Below are 16,728 nucleotides of genomic sequence, written 5' to 3'. Positions count from 1 at the left end.
GGTCACGCGGATTTGCGCGGATCGGAGTTTCTTTGCGATCGGGACCGATGACTCGCGATCGATGGCAAATACCCGGCAACACCGCAAACCGACCGTCGTGTTAAGCCACGCGAGAGGATTATGTCGGACAGGATACGAGAAAAAAGGGGAAAAAATCGTGTAAAAAATGCTGTGCTCTGCTGCCCTTGTTGCCTGGATATTTCCCTCGCTTATCGCGAGCTCACGTCCAGGCCAGAATCGCTTGTGGTAGTAACGGTGGTCGTGGTGGTAGTGGAGCTGTGGTTTTTGTTCATTATAACTTGCCCTTGCTCTGGAAAGGCCGTCGGAAGGAAGAAGCTTAGTGTTCAAAAGGTGCCCGGTGATTGCTGGGAGTGCGGTCGTATCTGTGTGATTCTAGGAGGGAAAAGCCGCGGTTTTGCAACTTCGGTATGTTCGGAGACCGTTGTTATTTTTTTAGAAGTCCATCCACACGGTGCAACGAGACTGCTACACGCGCCCATCTTTGGGAGTGTCCGAATCATCGGTTTTTTGTTTTCTTTTTTTCTATTCTACGCTACCGGTATTAGCAACAACGATACAACGCCCCAACAGCAATCCATCCAGGCAGCCAAACCCAAGGGAGCAAAGGAATCGTGATTTAGAACCCAATGCTATCCTCTCTCTTTCTCTCTGTCTGAGTGTTTTCACCCGACAGATTCGATGTTAGCCTGTTTGCGACATGCACAAATCGGATGTTCGGACATGGCTTTTGAGTAGAGTATGCTGTTATGTCTTTTTCCCCTTTTCCATCGCTAAATGTCTCACCCCAAAACGTGCCAGCCGCCCGACTCTTCCCCAACTCCACGCTGACCGATGTGACTCAATTTCGGGAACTGCTCCTGGTGGCCTCGTTTTGTTATTTTCTTGCTTCTGTCGCGTTCACGTTCTACTTGGCAGTCGGGAAACATGTTCCCCGATTTGGCACGTTGATCAGGTTAATTGCTGCGGGGTCTCCTGCACCTTTGCCGCAGAATCTCTTTATTGGGTTTCATTAACCTTTTTCATGCACGAAGTGGACTTGTTTCTTTGTATTCCCCCCTCCCCATCGGTGAGTAACTGCCCGCAGCAGTTTGATGAGATTTTGTTTTAATTTTAATGTATCTTGACGGCGGGGTGCAACTGCACACGCATATATCTTGATAGCTATCCTTCAGCTGACCCCATTTGCTCGTCGATCTCGTTCAGCAAAAAAGTTTGCTAAATGTCACGGGGTGCGTATAATGCGTTGAAGAGAAACGCAAGAACTGGTACCGGTACGCCAGTGTCATATCCTTCAGCGTGCAAATTTGTTCACTTGCGGAAGGTTCGTCGCTGTTCTGGCCGCGCGCAAGTCTTTCGTAGTTTATTTCCCCGTCGCCACGTGTGGAGGTCGTTTTATGGCTTCATTATAGTGGCGAAGTGGCTTAAAATTGTCACTCAGCGGTACCGTTGATAGCATTTAAGGTGTGTTACCTCGGCTATGCTATTGCCACCAGCTCCACACGGAACAAATGCAAGCCGATTAGGATGAATAAATGCGGTGGGTGAATAAAATGGAGTGCAGATCGTGATTTTATTTTTGGTGCATAGATAATTCACCTTGTCACAAGTGTACTTTGACAGGAAACCGCATTAAAAGTGTGACCGACTGGTTCCAAACTGTCGTCGCTGGTTTAGCGATAAAAGTGACTTGAAGAATAGAATTTAAGAAGTTAATTAGCATAATTGCGTAGAATTAAGCTCTTTGTCGGCGCTGGCGGAGCAATCATTCTATCGTCGGCGTTATGAATATTGCTGGAAGGCTATAGCTTTGCCGTTTGCTTTTATGGAGCAGTAATTTCGATGCTGGTAAGAAACCTTCTAACAGACCGGCGAAGGTCTGATGCGGTTCCAACGCGAACCATTCCCACTTGCAGCTCAAACCTTGTATTTGACACTTTTGCCGAAGCAATACAAATGCATCGGTCCTTCATCGTTTGTTTTGTAAACATTTGCAAAACAAGATTAAGGTGAATGTGAAACAGAATATAGGATAGGAAAGAAAAGAACATGTGTTCGGACAAACTCATTCCATTAGTGCTTGTGCGTGTCAATTTGCAGTCGAATTGTTTTGGCAAAACCTCAAACAGAACGGAAATAACAATAATAGACAGGTTTAAATAAGCATCTTTTTGCATAATATTTGTTGCTGTGGCAAATGGCACAAATTGTTTGCCTCAGTTCATGCACCAAAAGTCTGCCGAACGCTCCGTTTTTGACCCCCTGCTCCGACCACAGTGCTCAAGAAATTGCAGGAATCGAACAGATGAAGTTGGGAAATTTGATTCGCACATTCTCGTTTCTCTTTCTCGGAAGCCCATTTCACGCCCGACCGGTCCCGATATTCAAATGTGTGTGTTTCTTTACAGCGCACTAAAAGTGCTGCCGCCCGACGTGTAATATCACGGCAGATCAAGAATCTCATTAAATGAGACGCTAGAGGGATGTGAAGGTACTTTCCAAAAAAACCGAACTTCGGTGCATTCGTTTTATAGACGATCACGCTTAGCGTTCGGGTTTCTTCTGTCCTGTTTGGTTGCTGGCTTCCTCCTCGTGCGCGCTTCTCTTGCATGCGCATAAAACCGTCCCATTTTTGAATTGCAGAAAAGTATGCAAGAGAGGGGGGGGGGAAAGAGCCCCTCTCGACACACATCACTGTCGATTTCTTCATTGGTGGCGAGTACGAATTAAGATGGCAAAAAAATGATTACGACTCATAATTGCGGTTTTGCGCCCGAGACCCGATGAGAACTGCTCAATATGCACGTTAATTTACACACACAAACTGAGGGACAGTCACTAGGCAGCCACGTAGCATGGTTTCCAGTCGGGGAGTTGTTTTTTTTTTGTTGGTTTGGACGGAACCTCTCAAGACCTTGAAAGAAGTGCGCAAACACCAATGGCGGCGGCGATGGGATTGCGTTCGCTTCTTGCGCTTGCGGTTTGTCAACGGTGTGGTAAAAACTCCCGTTTTGCCATTTTCGATAGTGGGCTTGCATAAGAGAGCATCATCGCGGTGCACGGGCACGATCAATTAGGAGCAGATTATTTGAATTAATAATATTGGTTCGGGAAGGACGGGAAGGTGATGGTGGTGCGTGGTGCATGGTGGGTTAGATACACCGCGGCATAACGAATTCCCAACGGGCATCACCGACCGTTTAATGGCAAAGTCGTGAGAAAAGCACCAGTCACCAGCACGGAAAAGCATCATCCCGGCGATCGCGCATGCATGGTAGACGGTCGATGACAAAATCTTCCGCGCCGAATTTTGCGCCGTACGCTCGCCGCTTGAAGGAACGCGCTTGAAGGTTAAACTGTCAATCGAGCCGTGCCGGATTGCTGATCGATTGGTAAACGATCATCGGAGTGCGGGAACGCCGTCGAACGGTTTCTTTGGTGTGCGCGCGCGGTGCACTTCGCGTCCATATCGGGTTGAAGTGGATTTGGTTGGCCGGTGGTGATTTGGAGCTTTTTGGGTGGGCTTACACTCTCAAGCAAAGCAATAATAATAGTGGGAACTCCCTTTTTGTCCAAAACAAATCCCTCCCCCCGTGGCCAGCAAGAAACGGGGTAGCAATCGAGACGTTAAGTAGTCGTCACTAATTTGTTTGTACAAAACGTGCGTGGCAGCTTGGACAGGGGCAAGACAAAAAAAAAACATTTGAAATTAAACTGCACACAAACCAGCTTGTGATCGTTGTTGTGATCGGAATTGTGGTTGCGTTGGAGTTGGACGCTTTTTTATTGTTAGGGTCGGTTTAATACAAAAGCACATGTTCAGAGCCCCAAACCTGGCAAGCGAGGCGTCGAAGGGGTGTTTCGATGTGTCACGAAACCGTTTATGATTTTGACAGGTTGCTCTGTTCTCGAGAAGGTTGCGCGATCGCATCGAGTGTTCGATTTCTGAATGGGTGTAAAGTGACGACTGCCAATACTGCATTCCAATCCTAAACCGGGGGCGGAAGAAACCGGACGGAAGAACACACATATTTGAAATGCAATTGTTACAATTCTAGACGTGCGGGAGTCATTTCGTTCCGTGCTGTACACGACACAAGACACCAAGAGACGTTTAACCCTGAGCCACGATGGCATGACAAATGATGCCGTCCGACAATATCGCTCGATCGTAGCCTATTGTGAGTGAGATTGCATTTTTCCACTCCCGTTTATTGTAAATAACCCACCAGCAGGACCTTGATCGCAACGATCGCAAATGCAAATAGTAAATTAATATCACACATCGTTAGGCGGCTGTTTTTAATTTTCATCCCAACCTGATGCGAGCTACAATTAACTTGATCGCTCACAGGGTTTGGTGATGGAAGTGATTTATTTAAAGCACCTGCTCTCCCCGACCCCGACGTCTGCAGGGCAGAGATTACTTTTTCCCCCGTTGGGTTGCTTGCCAAGTTGGACAAACTATCGCATCGCAAACGATAGACTCAGAAACAGTGATTTTCGATTTCGAACAATATAATTAACGAGTATTCTCATCAAATTTTATGAACATGATTATCATCATCATCATCATGATCGTCTGATGCGCGCAACTTCGCGTCGTCACAACCAACCGTCATTCGGGGTCGGTGCCGATCGGCGTAATAATCTTTTGCCACATTTTAGCGTTATTATTTTCAGCGTCATCTTTTGTGCGGACAATTTGCCGATGCCTGCTTGTTCTGATGGGGTGCGTGTTCGCATAAACGCGTGGACGCCCTTAAGTGGACGCGAAATAAGACATGCAATTGGCCAAGGGACGGGGGAACGAAAACAGGGAAGAAAAAACAAAACACCCTCCCCGTATGGCTATTAGCTGTTGGCCGAGCGACAGCGAAAAGCTGGTAAAATAAACACACCGTCGTTTAATGACGTTACGATAAACGAACATTCCATCCGCCAAGGGGTGGATCACAATCGATCCTCCTGAGCTCCGGAGGCTGGGATGTGGGGGGCATGTTAAAATCGACAAACTTTCAATCACCAGCAAATGGGGCGGTTTGGGAATCTGGGGGAAAGTATCGGGAAAACGAGGCAACACAAAAATAAGAAACCTAATCAGGGTTGATCCTCGCCCACGGGAATCGGACAGTCGTTGCGGTGGTCCCTGATCGCTACGATTCGGGTGGTATAACGCGAGATGTTACACACAGTAAAGCAACACACACGCACACAAAAGCCAAGGGTTTGGCCACATTTTTTTGCACATCTTTGCCGCTGGCGTGGCGAGATGTGTTTTGCCCCGAAAAACTCCCCGCCCGAAGGGTGAATAATAATAAACACCCGTTTAAAGTTAGAAAATTTTGACCATGTTTCCCGGGTGGAACGGAACGATCACAGTCATGCTAATTTTGGCTAATGGTTTCCTGCACTCCCAGAAGGGCACACAGTAGGGCTGCTTTAAGTAGCGGTTGTAACCATTTTGGCTCATGTTGTACCAGCACTGGTGCTGTAAATATGCAACTTACAAAAAACAACACACACTCACGCCCTACCGGTTAGCCTGTTGCACAAACACCGATGCTGTGGTGCCTGATACCAAACGCGGCAGCATTAGTGCATGTGGGGCTGGCAGTGTGCGACCGCGATCCTCCCATTTTATCGCATTCCCTCGATCGGCGGTGGAATGCTTGAAAGATAGGCCGGCCTGGAAAAGACGATCTTGTTACGTTGTCCGGGCGCGGGCATGAGTAAAACGAGACATGTAGGCCATCACATTTGCACAAATATGGTTATCGATTAATCCAGTTCTAGCTTTGACGACGACGTCAAACAAGCAGTGGGCTCTGGCACATACGTCTGCAGCGAAGAGGAGAAACACAAAAAAAAACTCGCCCCGAGCATGGGGAAGCAAAAACCATCCTTCGCCTAATGAAATTCACAGGAAAATTTCTCCCTCATTAGAAGCTAATTCTTGCGGATGGTTTTTGCTTGTTTGCTTGTCTGCTTGCGCCATTCGCTTGCTCACCGTCCCTTCCGGGGCAGTTGGGTAAGCAGCACGGGTGCACACCCGGGCACACGATCTCCGTGCTGCTTTCGCCCGTGCGACGGCGTTTCCTCATTCCACGCGGTGAGCTTTTCCTGGGACGTGCGCGATTCGCGTATTGCTTATTTCACGTTAATTATATCATTCCACAATCACCGATCGCACAGCCCACTGGGGTGGAGTGTGTGCGCGTCAGAACAGGTTCGTCGCTTGTGACGTCGCCCAAGTCACTGCTGCACGCTGCGTTTCGACCCGGGTCAAGATTCGTATATAATATTGCTTTGAATTTTAATCGGCAGAAACCCCCACAGTTGACAGTTGTGCTGCAATTAATTAGCCGTAAATAAATCAGGCGAGGTCAGTATGCCCCGTAGTGTTCGATACATGAACTATGCGATAGGGTTTGGTTTTAGCACCATGTCACTTGCCGTTTCCTGCAATCTGATCCGTTTGATGTGGAAAGGGACTTTTCGTAGCGCTGCGAGCGCTGCCTTTCGTCACAACAAATACGTCTGCAGGGTATGGTTTGACGTTGGCGAAGTCTATTGGAAAGCAGATCCTAACACACCGAATCACCCCAACGTCAAGCTCTTGCTCATTTCAATTCCAATCACATATCAGCTTCCCGTAGTCAGCAACAGTTTCCGACGACTGCTCGATAAAACTGGTACGATAATCAAAACAATCAGGTAATAAGGGACTATAATTGCATAATTATAAATAGCTTGTCGGTGAATATGGAAGAACATGGTGTACGCGCGTTCCATTTGAACGTTGTGCGGAACGATCACACAATAACCATCGATCAGGGAATAAGAGAGAGGCCGCGAGGATCAAAGAGTTTATTAAAATGTCGCGCATTTCCGCCGTCAACACCAACACTGGTTTTTGAGAAGGGGGTTCGTTCCGAAATGACGTGATTCATGCGTTCTCACAACACACGAGTGACACGACGAACCCCAAGAGTGCGACGAGTTCTCCCCGAGGGCATCTTTAACCTTAATATCATTCCTTCGGATGCTTTCTGGTGAATGCTTTCTAATTATCCGGCAACACACATACACACAGTGCTCTTTTCCGTAAGGGATTTAAGATTTTCGAATTAAACCGTTACCGAAGGGGGCCGCACGCATACGTGTTGGACGAGCTGTTGAAAATAAAATATTACGCTGCGAGGTGGAATGAAAGGTGAGGTCAAATTGAGTTGACCCGATGCGCGTGAGAAGTGCTGCCAGGTTCCTGGATCTCACTTTCTTCCGTTAGATGGTTCGGTGCGGGGTCTGTATATGTGGCTGCGTTTTTGTGCACTTTCAAAGTCAGCTAATAAAAATAGAAACAAACCTTCGTGCCTTTTATGACGCTGTGGTTCCGGCAGGTTCGCGTGCGAATCGTACGATCGCAATCTCTTCGGACGGGGTGGGGTTGTGATCTAAGTCACATAAATTTATCGTCTACTCGACGAGTGTACAACAACCTCACCCCTTTGGGTGGGTGATAAATGTTATCCTTTGCGTAGTAGATAAACTTAACCGACGAGACGCTCGTGGATAGACGAGACGCTCGTGGATAGACGAGACGTTATTGGATTGCTTTCTTCCGGGCAGAGGATGTCAATTAATCCAGCGTGCCACAGTCTACGGTTTGAGTATTTAAACGCGTGGGATTACAGTGCGTCTCTTGCGTCTCGTTTGGAAGATATGTGAATCGATGACTCTCACAAGCGCTTAGTTGCAGTTTAATGCTATTGCTGAAAGGAGGTCGCAGAAGAAGATGACGACAAGAAATTACAAACCTAAAGCGAGGGGCGAGAGAAAAGTCGCAACACGCTTCGGGGACACGCGTTTGCGATCGCGCACATGGTGCTAATAATTTCGCTAAAAGCTTTTCGGGGGGTTAATTTTTTTTTCGCGCGGTGTTCGGCGAGGTGTGAGTGTCGAGATGACCGGTCGGTTGGGACCGGTTTTTCTGTTGGTTCCGAGGGTTTGTATGTTTAGATTGTTGCCGGGCGAAAGAAATCTTGCCGGTGCTGTTCACCGCGCTGTAATGTTGCGCTTTCGTTCTTCTTAACGGTTGCAGTCGGATTTAGCTATTGCTGTGATTTGTGTGCCAAGTGGACCAGAATAGGGGTCGGAGAAAGTGTGCAAGACAACAAAGTTGTTAGCTGGTACGCCCACAATGCATAAAGTGCCGCGAGATCCAGTCATGTTTGGTAAAGGCAGAAAAACACACTCACGGGAAACACGGGAAACAGGAAGAAGACTGCCGCCAACTCGAACGCATCATTTCGAGAGGAATTAATTAAAACAAAAACCTAATCACAGTATTTATCGCGTCCGACGGCGATCGATCGCGGAGGAGGAGAAGGTTTATCTGGCTACCCACCAAGCTCGCGCAGGAAAGCAAACGTCACGCGCTTTAATTACAAACCTTTGTAGCAACCGATCGATGCGAGCTACCGACCTGCAGCTAGGAGGAGCTTTGCCTTGTTATGTTTCTACCGCACATCATTTCACCAACGACCGGGATGGTTGTACCAGAATCGTCAGATTCATCGCTCGGTTCTTTCTTTGAGGTACGGAGCTTCGGAGAAGGCAGCTGAGCGGGCGAGGTAATAAATAAGTCACGAACTGTTTCAGCTCCATTTCTGCTGCACAAACAAAGCATTAAGTATCGATAAGATCGATAAAATACCACCTTCCGATTCGGATATGGGGGAGGTAATGGACGGCATGCAGCTAGCGCACACGCAAACCTCGGGAAAAACGAACCTTAGGAAACTTTTCAAGATATCGTCCTGGTGGAAATAAAAAAAAAGCTGAATGACGTAGGAAATGGGAACCACGGTTTCACGATTGTTCAGCAACAGCATGAGCAGAGACATTGGAAAGAAAGGTAATGAACCGGTAGAAGAGCAACACAGTGCCACACGCTGACGAGCGATGATAATGATGATAGGGTTGTGGGATGATCTAACACCCACGTACCATTACCGGTGCTGATTGCTCGGCTAGGATTATTATGCAATTGCAGAAGTAGGTTATACGCCGATGGACGATAGTGCGACGCTCGTAGAAGGGTCGACTCTACTCTTGTGCATCCCTGGAATGCAACCCGCCAGCCCGCAAGAGTTCAATGCTTTCATAAATCTAGTTAGCCTTACCAGAATGGGTGAATGGTTTTAATCTTTTTGCTTTATTCCCAGGCTCCGTGAAGGTGGGAGAGAGATCTAGTGACAAGTACGCTTGCGCCCCGCTTTACACGATTGGTGCATTGTGAATATCCAATTCAAGCATGCGTGTACTGTGCCGGGATAATGACACGACGGCAAGAACCTCACCTACCGTGTATGTCGGTCTAGGTGAGGGAACGAATTAGAAAAAAGAGACCCTCTCAGGCATGATATCATCAGTACGCGCACTGTATGCTCATAATGGTAAAGCCAGGTAGCGGTCGCGTGTGGGCAAAGCGTACCGGGAGCACAATGGCATGTGCAATTATTATGCGTAACGAATTACGGGATGAATGCGGGCTGAAGTTCTACGGTCTAAGGGTGTTTGGAATCTTGGAATCGACGGAATTCTGCGCACACATTGCACAATTATAGTCGATGCGGGACGACAACGTTAGTGCCGCTAGTGCGCCTAGTGTGCGCCCAATCGACCCCAGGAGAACCGAGGTCGCACCACGTCCAAAGAAGGCCACGTACGCGCTGGCTGCACCATAAATAATGCAGTAGAGTCAAATGCAACGGACACAGAGAAACAGAGAAAGCGAGCATTCGCACTAGAAGGATCAATCTGGGGGGGATAGGGTTTGTTGCCTATAGATTCGTTCAATTGCGGGCACTATATCTCGACGACGAACCCCCAAAACGACCCAATTGCTATGTCCTGTGAATGAGACCCTGGAGTGAGAACTACATCTTAGCGCACTACACCTACCTCCGGGACGGTCGTTTCGTAGGGTGTGTTGATAAACATCGGCGGATTATCGTTGACATCCGACACTCGGACGATTATTGGAATGTTGCGCTTGCGACGCGTCGACCGCACCATGCAGGTTATCTAGATTCGGAACAAGAGCACGAGAGGGAGAGAGTGCGAAAGCGAAAACGAAAGGGGCGATTTAGTGGAACTGTTTTCTGTTGTTGGCATTGAGCAAACCGAACGCCGCCTACCTGGAATACGATGTGGCTGAGATTTTCCTCGTCGCGATCTAGTGGATGGATCAGGCGCAAGGATTTGCCGTCGAGCAGGAAGGTCGGTTTGCCCTTTGGGAAGACCAGCTCCAGGGTGATGTCATCGGTCGGGTCGCCCGAGATCGGCAGCTCCGGTGGGTTCGTATGTTGCGCCACGGCTGGTAAAACGAAACGAGAGGTAGTGGGGTTAGTAAAGATCATCAGATGAGCTGCTGGAGCGGGAAAAAAGTGTCCCATGAAAAGGAGTTTTTGCAGTGGGACGGCATCTCTGATCTGTTCAATGTGATTTAAAATAGGGCATCAGGGATGTTTCATACTTTGCCAACTCCAATGTAAGCCTTATATTCTAGTAATATGCCCTGTTCGTTAGGTATCTTCAAAAGTATTTGAAGTATACAGTGCAACGTTATGTTCTTCAAAACTTGGAATCGTTATTTAACGTTGCTTTGATATTATATCCTGTGTCATTACAAAATGCTATTCTGAAGTATTATAGACCGGCTGGAGTTGCTTCTATCATTACCTCAACCCCATTCCAATAGTGTAATATTCAATTTTATGGCTTTATTACGTCTGTGAAAGAACCAAACGCAACTGTATAATACTGGTATTCTTAGAGAACGTGAGGATCGAGAGGTACTAGATCATGATGCTCCAAATAGCAGGAATTACCGTTCCCGATTACTTTATGGGCCCAACCCAAGCATACAGTTGGAATCTCCGTGCATGGCGCAGCTTACAAGCACACACGAACACACCCGCAGGAAGCTCTAATTCTGATTAGTGCCTGCGGGGGCCAATAAGCTGCCCAACAGTGCAGCCGGAACGGTCACGAAGTGGTACGTCCACGAGCAACAAACATGTGTACCATTACTCTACCCACCTACAGGGCAAATTTTAATTGATTGTGCCCGTTGTTGTTACTTTTTTGCCAACACATGGTGTGCCGCTTCTGGTCGGGCAAAATGAGTAGCAGAGCAAAGGAAAAAAGGCTATTTTACGCAAAAAAAGAAAACCATTTCGAGTTGCAGCAAATGTGACTTTGGCCGACCGAAGGGATACTCTATCTGGATGCCCGATCCCGCTGTACCACCTGTAGCTTTTAGCGAGCTTTGCCTGAAGGGCACAATTGTGTACCAAAGTTACTGTACCGTCGTGCGCAAGAGTGCTTGAGTGAGGCGTATTACCGCAAGATCCTTCGTGCGCCCGAGGATACGAGTAAGCGCACGCGTAAAAAAACGCAAATATGTCTATTTATGCTTAAACGAACGGGCATTTGGGAGCTGTTTGTCCGTTTCCATCTCTTTCCCTGTTCTGTCTTTAAATAACACGCACAGCCCGCTAAGTACACTTACAGCTTCCCCGGCTTTCCTCAATGTCCAGTATGATGCTGGACTGGCCCGTTTCCACCTCGCACAGTTGCTGCTTGCCCTCGACGCCGGGTAGAACGGCACAAGAGGTCACGAGAAGTATTGCCAGCAGCAACAAGCTGCCGGCCGGCCGGACTGTTGCCTGGCCCAGAAAGCTGGTCACCATCATTACTGGAAGCTGCGTTCTCGACCGTTCTGGTAGCCGATCGTGCCTGTTGTTGTGCTGTTGTTGCTGCTGCTGCTGCTGGTCCCGTTTCGTGACGATCGATGCCATCGATCGAGCGGCCGTGTTGCTGCTGATAGTCATTTCCGCTGGTGTCGCCGCGTCCGGTCGCGATGTCACGTTGGCTGGCCTGTCGGTGTGCTTCCCGTGCGAGCGTAGCCACCGCGTCTAGCAAAAGGGAAAGGTAGAACGAAAACGTACGAATTAATTAAAGACGGAAAAGCAGAAAGAGCAGGTGGAAGGGAAGAGATTGGATGCAGGATTATAGCTGGCAGTGGGTTTTCGATTGCAATGTAAGTAGCGAACGGTGTGCCGCTCTCAAATTATACATTCATATACGCGGGCCCGATAATGTGGGACCTCCGCGTGCACGGTGCTCTATCACCGCGCCTACGTAAATCCTTGGACAGACCACGAGGCGCTCCGTGGGAAACGAAACGGGGCTCCATGTTTCACCTGTGAGGTTGAAAATGGCGAGCATGTGTATGTGTGTGTGTTTGTGTGTTTGTGGATAACAAGTACGCGTACCACCAACAATTAGTGATACGTTTAATCAATTAACATACTAACTAGAACTAACAAAGCAATTGCCATTGTCGGTGCTTGTCTCTTGGCGGGCGGGATCAAATCGTGAGGCAACGCTTACTATTTGCATAACCGCCCTTAGCCAATACAACGGACTGGTGCGGGGAGAAAGCATCGTGGGATGCAGGGAAGTGGTTCTGTCCGTATCGGAACGATTAGGAAGATTAATAGGGCAAGGAAGAAAATATGGTAATTCCATTTCCGCTCGAGCCTGCCGCAATGCAACGGGATTAGTCACTCGAGTACGCGATCACCTGTCGCTGGTGTGTCGCGGTGTCGGGTGGTTAAATGTCATTTATTCTCTTTCTTCTTACGGGTGGTTTGGTATTTGCTATGACTCAAACTGGAAGGGATAAGAGATTTAGCCCACACTTGGTAGAGTACTACTCATACACTAGAGTGGTATGAGGTCAAGTTTCTTTGCAAATCTCTCAGATATCACTCATCAGCTTCTGGGTGCTTTCATTGTTGAGTGATTTTTGACAAGAAAGCAGGCGGAATAGAATTAACTGATTGCTTACCAGAAATCTTCGAGAAGAAAATGTGAAAATTAGTTACATAGTTACTCAACATAGTTACTCAAAATAGAAAACATCAAACCACTTGTCCACTATCGAATGATTTGCACCTTAGTGGTGCAATGATTTTTACAAAAAAGTTGAACATTGCTGGTTGCTGGTTGGATTATCTCTATGTTTTCAGTACAGTTTCTGCAACCCTACACCTAGAATCTCACGCGTTTTATCCATCCAAACACATGCGCGAAATATCGATCGTGTACGTAGCAATGTGTCGCTGAGGTTATCGATCAGCGCAGGTCGAACGATGTTGTGCGCCGGGCAATCTGAGTCCTAGAAAATGGTCCAGTTTTTTTGTTGTTTGCTGCTCGGTCCACTCCTCACCCGGTCGCACGCTCACGAGTGCACGATTTGGCCAAATGAAGCCGACAACGAGATAGTCGGCTCCGCAAGATTAATGATTTGCGTAGCAGGGGCTCGCCTTTGAAACGCAACGAAGGCGCGCGCAATGGGGATTGGAAGAATCGAACAGGATCGAACCGATTGGGGTAATTAAATATTCAAATGCACCTTGCAATCGGGTGTCCCATTCATGGTGGGATAAAATTACACCTGCCAGAAAGGGGCGGAACGTGGGGCTCGTTATTACGGAGCGGGAGCATGGGGCAAGATTTGGAGCAGTTTTTGAAAAATAGGCTCGTCCGTTTGTGGAGCCTCGCGGCTGGAGTGTGCTTTCGATTATTCAAGCGTGCTAGGGTGCAAGGGGAGGCTCGGTCCAAGGGAGCACGCAGCACTACGAAAAACCGGGCCTGCCATGATTGTGCACACGGTGCAACAGGCGCACCAAGATGCTTGGTGATAGATTGCAGGCGCTCCGTGTTTGCTTCCATACACGGGCATAAAGATAAAGCACCAGCAGGCCGCTTGCGCCCGCGTGTGTTCGGTGAAATGGAACATAAATTTTGCATTTGCCAGTTTCGAAGCCGGACAGAAGAGTGGTCGAATCAAATTCGCTTACGCAATGCCGCGCGAACTCGATCGGGAACTGCGATCGGTGCCGCCGTAGCTACCCGGGAAATGTGTTTGTGTTGCGTTTTGCGGTGCAGTCGAAGATTTTCCCCATCGATACACTGCGCGGTGCTGGGTTGGTATGGTGGACAGTTTGCGGATACTGTGCAACAAGTGCAACCGAGCAGCCGGGGGGAGGTGAGATTTCCATGTTCGGTCGATGCCGAGGTGGGCTCCGGTTCTCGCTGGAATGTGGCATGCATCGCGCTAATAAAAAGCAGAGTAACGACCGAAAACTGATTTGCCCGAAGCGCATTTTCGGTATGCCGATGGAAATGTGTGTTTGACCTGGGTGAAAGAAAGTGGGTGGGAGGGGAGGGGGATCGGCATAGTATCCGTAATCTATCCCCGGACACGTTTAACGAGCGAATGTGTCCTGCCTCCGTTTAGTCCCCTTGTTTTTTGCGGCACTTTTTTCATCCATTCCGTTCTTTTCTCACTCCCAGCGGTGCTCGGGAGAAGCATTTGCGAGGCTCATTACGTTAGATTGATCCCGTTCTTCCTGGCTCGAGACCACGACAAAAAAAAAAAAAGAAAGACAGCAAAACAAGGCCTAGGGCGTCCGTCGGATCGACAGCAGCCTGCTTAACCTTTCTTAACCGCGGCTCGGTATCCTCGGGGGCTCCGAAAGGGTGGACTTTTTGTGCCATTATTTATGGCCCAATTTACCCAATCGTCGTTAATAATAATACCTCGTAAATTATTTCCCCATTCCGCTCCCGTTCTCCCTTTCCCAAAGGTACCGCCAGTTTTGCGTAAATGTGAACCAAATTCATTCTCCCGCTTGGAGGGTTATTTTTGTGTATAACTTTTTGTTTTGTTACACCCTTTGCATCACGATCCAGAAAGTTTGTCCTCTACCATTTTGCCATTCTGGCCCACTGACACTCCGGGGCATTTTTTTTCTCGATCGAGAATTGGTCCACTTTTTTGACGACTTCATTAGTGGGCCCCTGCCTAACAGTTCCACACTGCAGGTTCTCTTTCGTCTGTTAAGCTTATTTTCTTAGTCCTTACTTGATGTCAAATGCGTTGTGGTCGCAAACGGGCCACACACACAGATTGTAGCCCCCCAAACCCCAACCCGATGCACCGTAAACGATGAGAGCCAAAGCACCAGCTCCCTGCTTCGACTCTGTTCATCGAAAGCAAAATGTTTTATTATTGCGTGTAATAATGATTACAGCAATGATTAATTGTGAAAATATTCTGCAACCACGCCAAAATACCACCGGTTTCTTCGTGTGAGTTGTTGAGAATTCGTTATCGACGACACTGGGCGAGCGATACGGCCACAAAACGGGATGAGCAAAACAGCAAAGATGAGAGAAAGATACGGAAAACATGAAACAAAAAACACGCGTACAAAAAGCTCCCGCAAAACATTGCAAGCGGTTATGCGCTATTGTTGCTGGCAAAACATGAGCACAAACCTCTTCGGGCGGGACCGCCAGAGATCGATCACCCATTTATCATGCACCGAAAGCGCGAAAAGATGCGCTTACATTTTCACCTTCTCCCGTTTGGGGCTGTGTGTGTGTGTGTGAGAGCGCGCATCGCATTGCGCCGGAACCGGTTATGGTGAGTGCGTTTAGGCGATTTTCCCAATTCGCCAGAGGATGCATCGGCCGGCCCTTGGTGCGGTGCGATGCGTCATTTGGAGTGCGAATGGACATAAATTGTGACATTTATTTATTGGTCCCATTCTGGCGTCTTCCGCCTCGCTGCTCCCACGGGACCACGGGAGGTGTGAGGTGTATGCCGTGTTTGATTTAGTGTGTGGACCACTCGGTGCACGCCCGGTGCTGTGTTCATACGTTTGCGAACCCATCCTTTAGCGTGTAGCTGTAACATGACACGATGCGACGCGGTGTGTGTGTTTGCGTGAGGAGCGAAGGGATGATTATGATCGGTGGTTTGATGCACGGCGGTGCAAGGTGCTGAGAAGACATAATCTTGCAGCCATAATTGCGCCACTCAATCATTAACAATTATGACTGTGGCCGTGTGATAAGGCTGAAGAATGATTGTAGATTAAGTGTTTTGATAAAATGGCATTCCTAGATGGGAATGGATTAGACAGGTTTACAACTGGTGAGCCGTCATTAATCATTTGTGTAACATGGCTGGGGATCGTGTGCCAACGACAAACACGTTTCACCTGACGCAAGGTTTAATTTGACCGTTGACAATTTAATACTATAATTACACTAATATTTGAACGAATGAACTTGTTGGGAGTGATTAGGGCTTAACAACTCTGCGATTTAAGAGTTTAAAATTTTGTGTCGACCTCTGGCCATTGCAAAACATATACTTAAATGACTAAATGCGAAATGTTTGTCAGCGATTGCATATTAATGCTTCATGGATTTCGCCTGCGGCGTTTCCCTTTTCCAACACTATTAACAGCCGAGGAAAGCGAACACCGCATGTTGGAACGTGTTCGATTTTTCACCTGTTCCGAAGGACTGCGACTGAGGATGCTGCGGGATCGGGTGAGCTGTTAAGATCGTGATTTTTATGCGTGCTTTCGTGTTTTTTTAATCTTTTATATACACCCCGACGACCCATAAATAATGCATAGAAAACTTCCAAATGACAACAACTTGTTAAATCAATTAAAACTCGTTTTCGCTTCGTCCCGGCGAATACCGACAACCCCTTAGGGGGTCCCCGCCTTAAGGTCCCGCCTAGCGCACTGCACAACCAGCCAGCCC

General features: G+C 48.0%; 1 protein-coding gene across 2 annotated transcripts in view; it reads right to left on the bottom strand.

The window, feature by feature from the left end:
• Window positions 1-16,728, bottom strand: part of LOC120902830 (cadherin-99C) — a 147,221-nt gene that overhangs the window by 49,667 nt on the left and 80,826 nt on the right. For both annotated transcript variants that reach the window (XM_040311869.1, XM_040311875.1), the window contains exons 3-5: window positions 11,600-12,005; window positions 10,224-10,402; window positions 9,988-10,110 (exon numbers count right to left, since the gene is read on the bottom strand). In XM_040311869.1, coding sequence (XP_040167803.1) covers window positions 9,988-10,110; window positions 10,224-10,402; window positions 11,600-12,005 — 708 coding nt within the window. The remainder of the gene's footprint in view (window positions 1-9,987; window positions 10,111-10,223; window positions 10,403-11,599; window positions 12,006-16,728) is intronic.

Source organism: Anopheles arabiensis, chromosome 2 (assembly GCF_016920715.1).
Source record: "Anopheles arabiensis isolate DONGOLA chromosome 2, AaraD3, whole genome shotgun sequence".
In the NCBI taxonomy this organism is placed as follows: domain Eukaryota; kingdom Metazoa; phylum Arthropoda; class Insecta; order Diptera; family Culicidae; genus Anopheles; species Anopheles arabiensis.
Note: the sequence above shows the minus strand (reverse complement) of the source record. Positions and strands in the feature narration are given on the sequence as shown.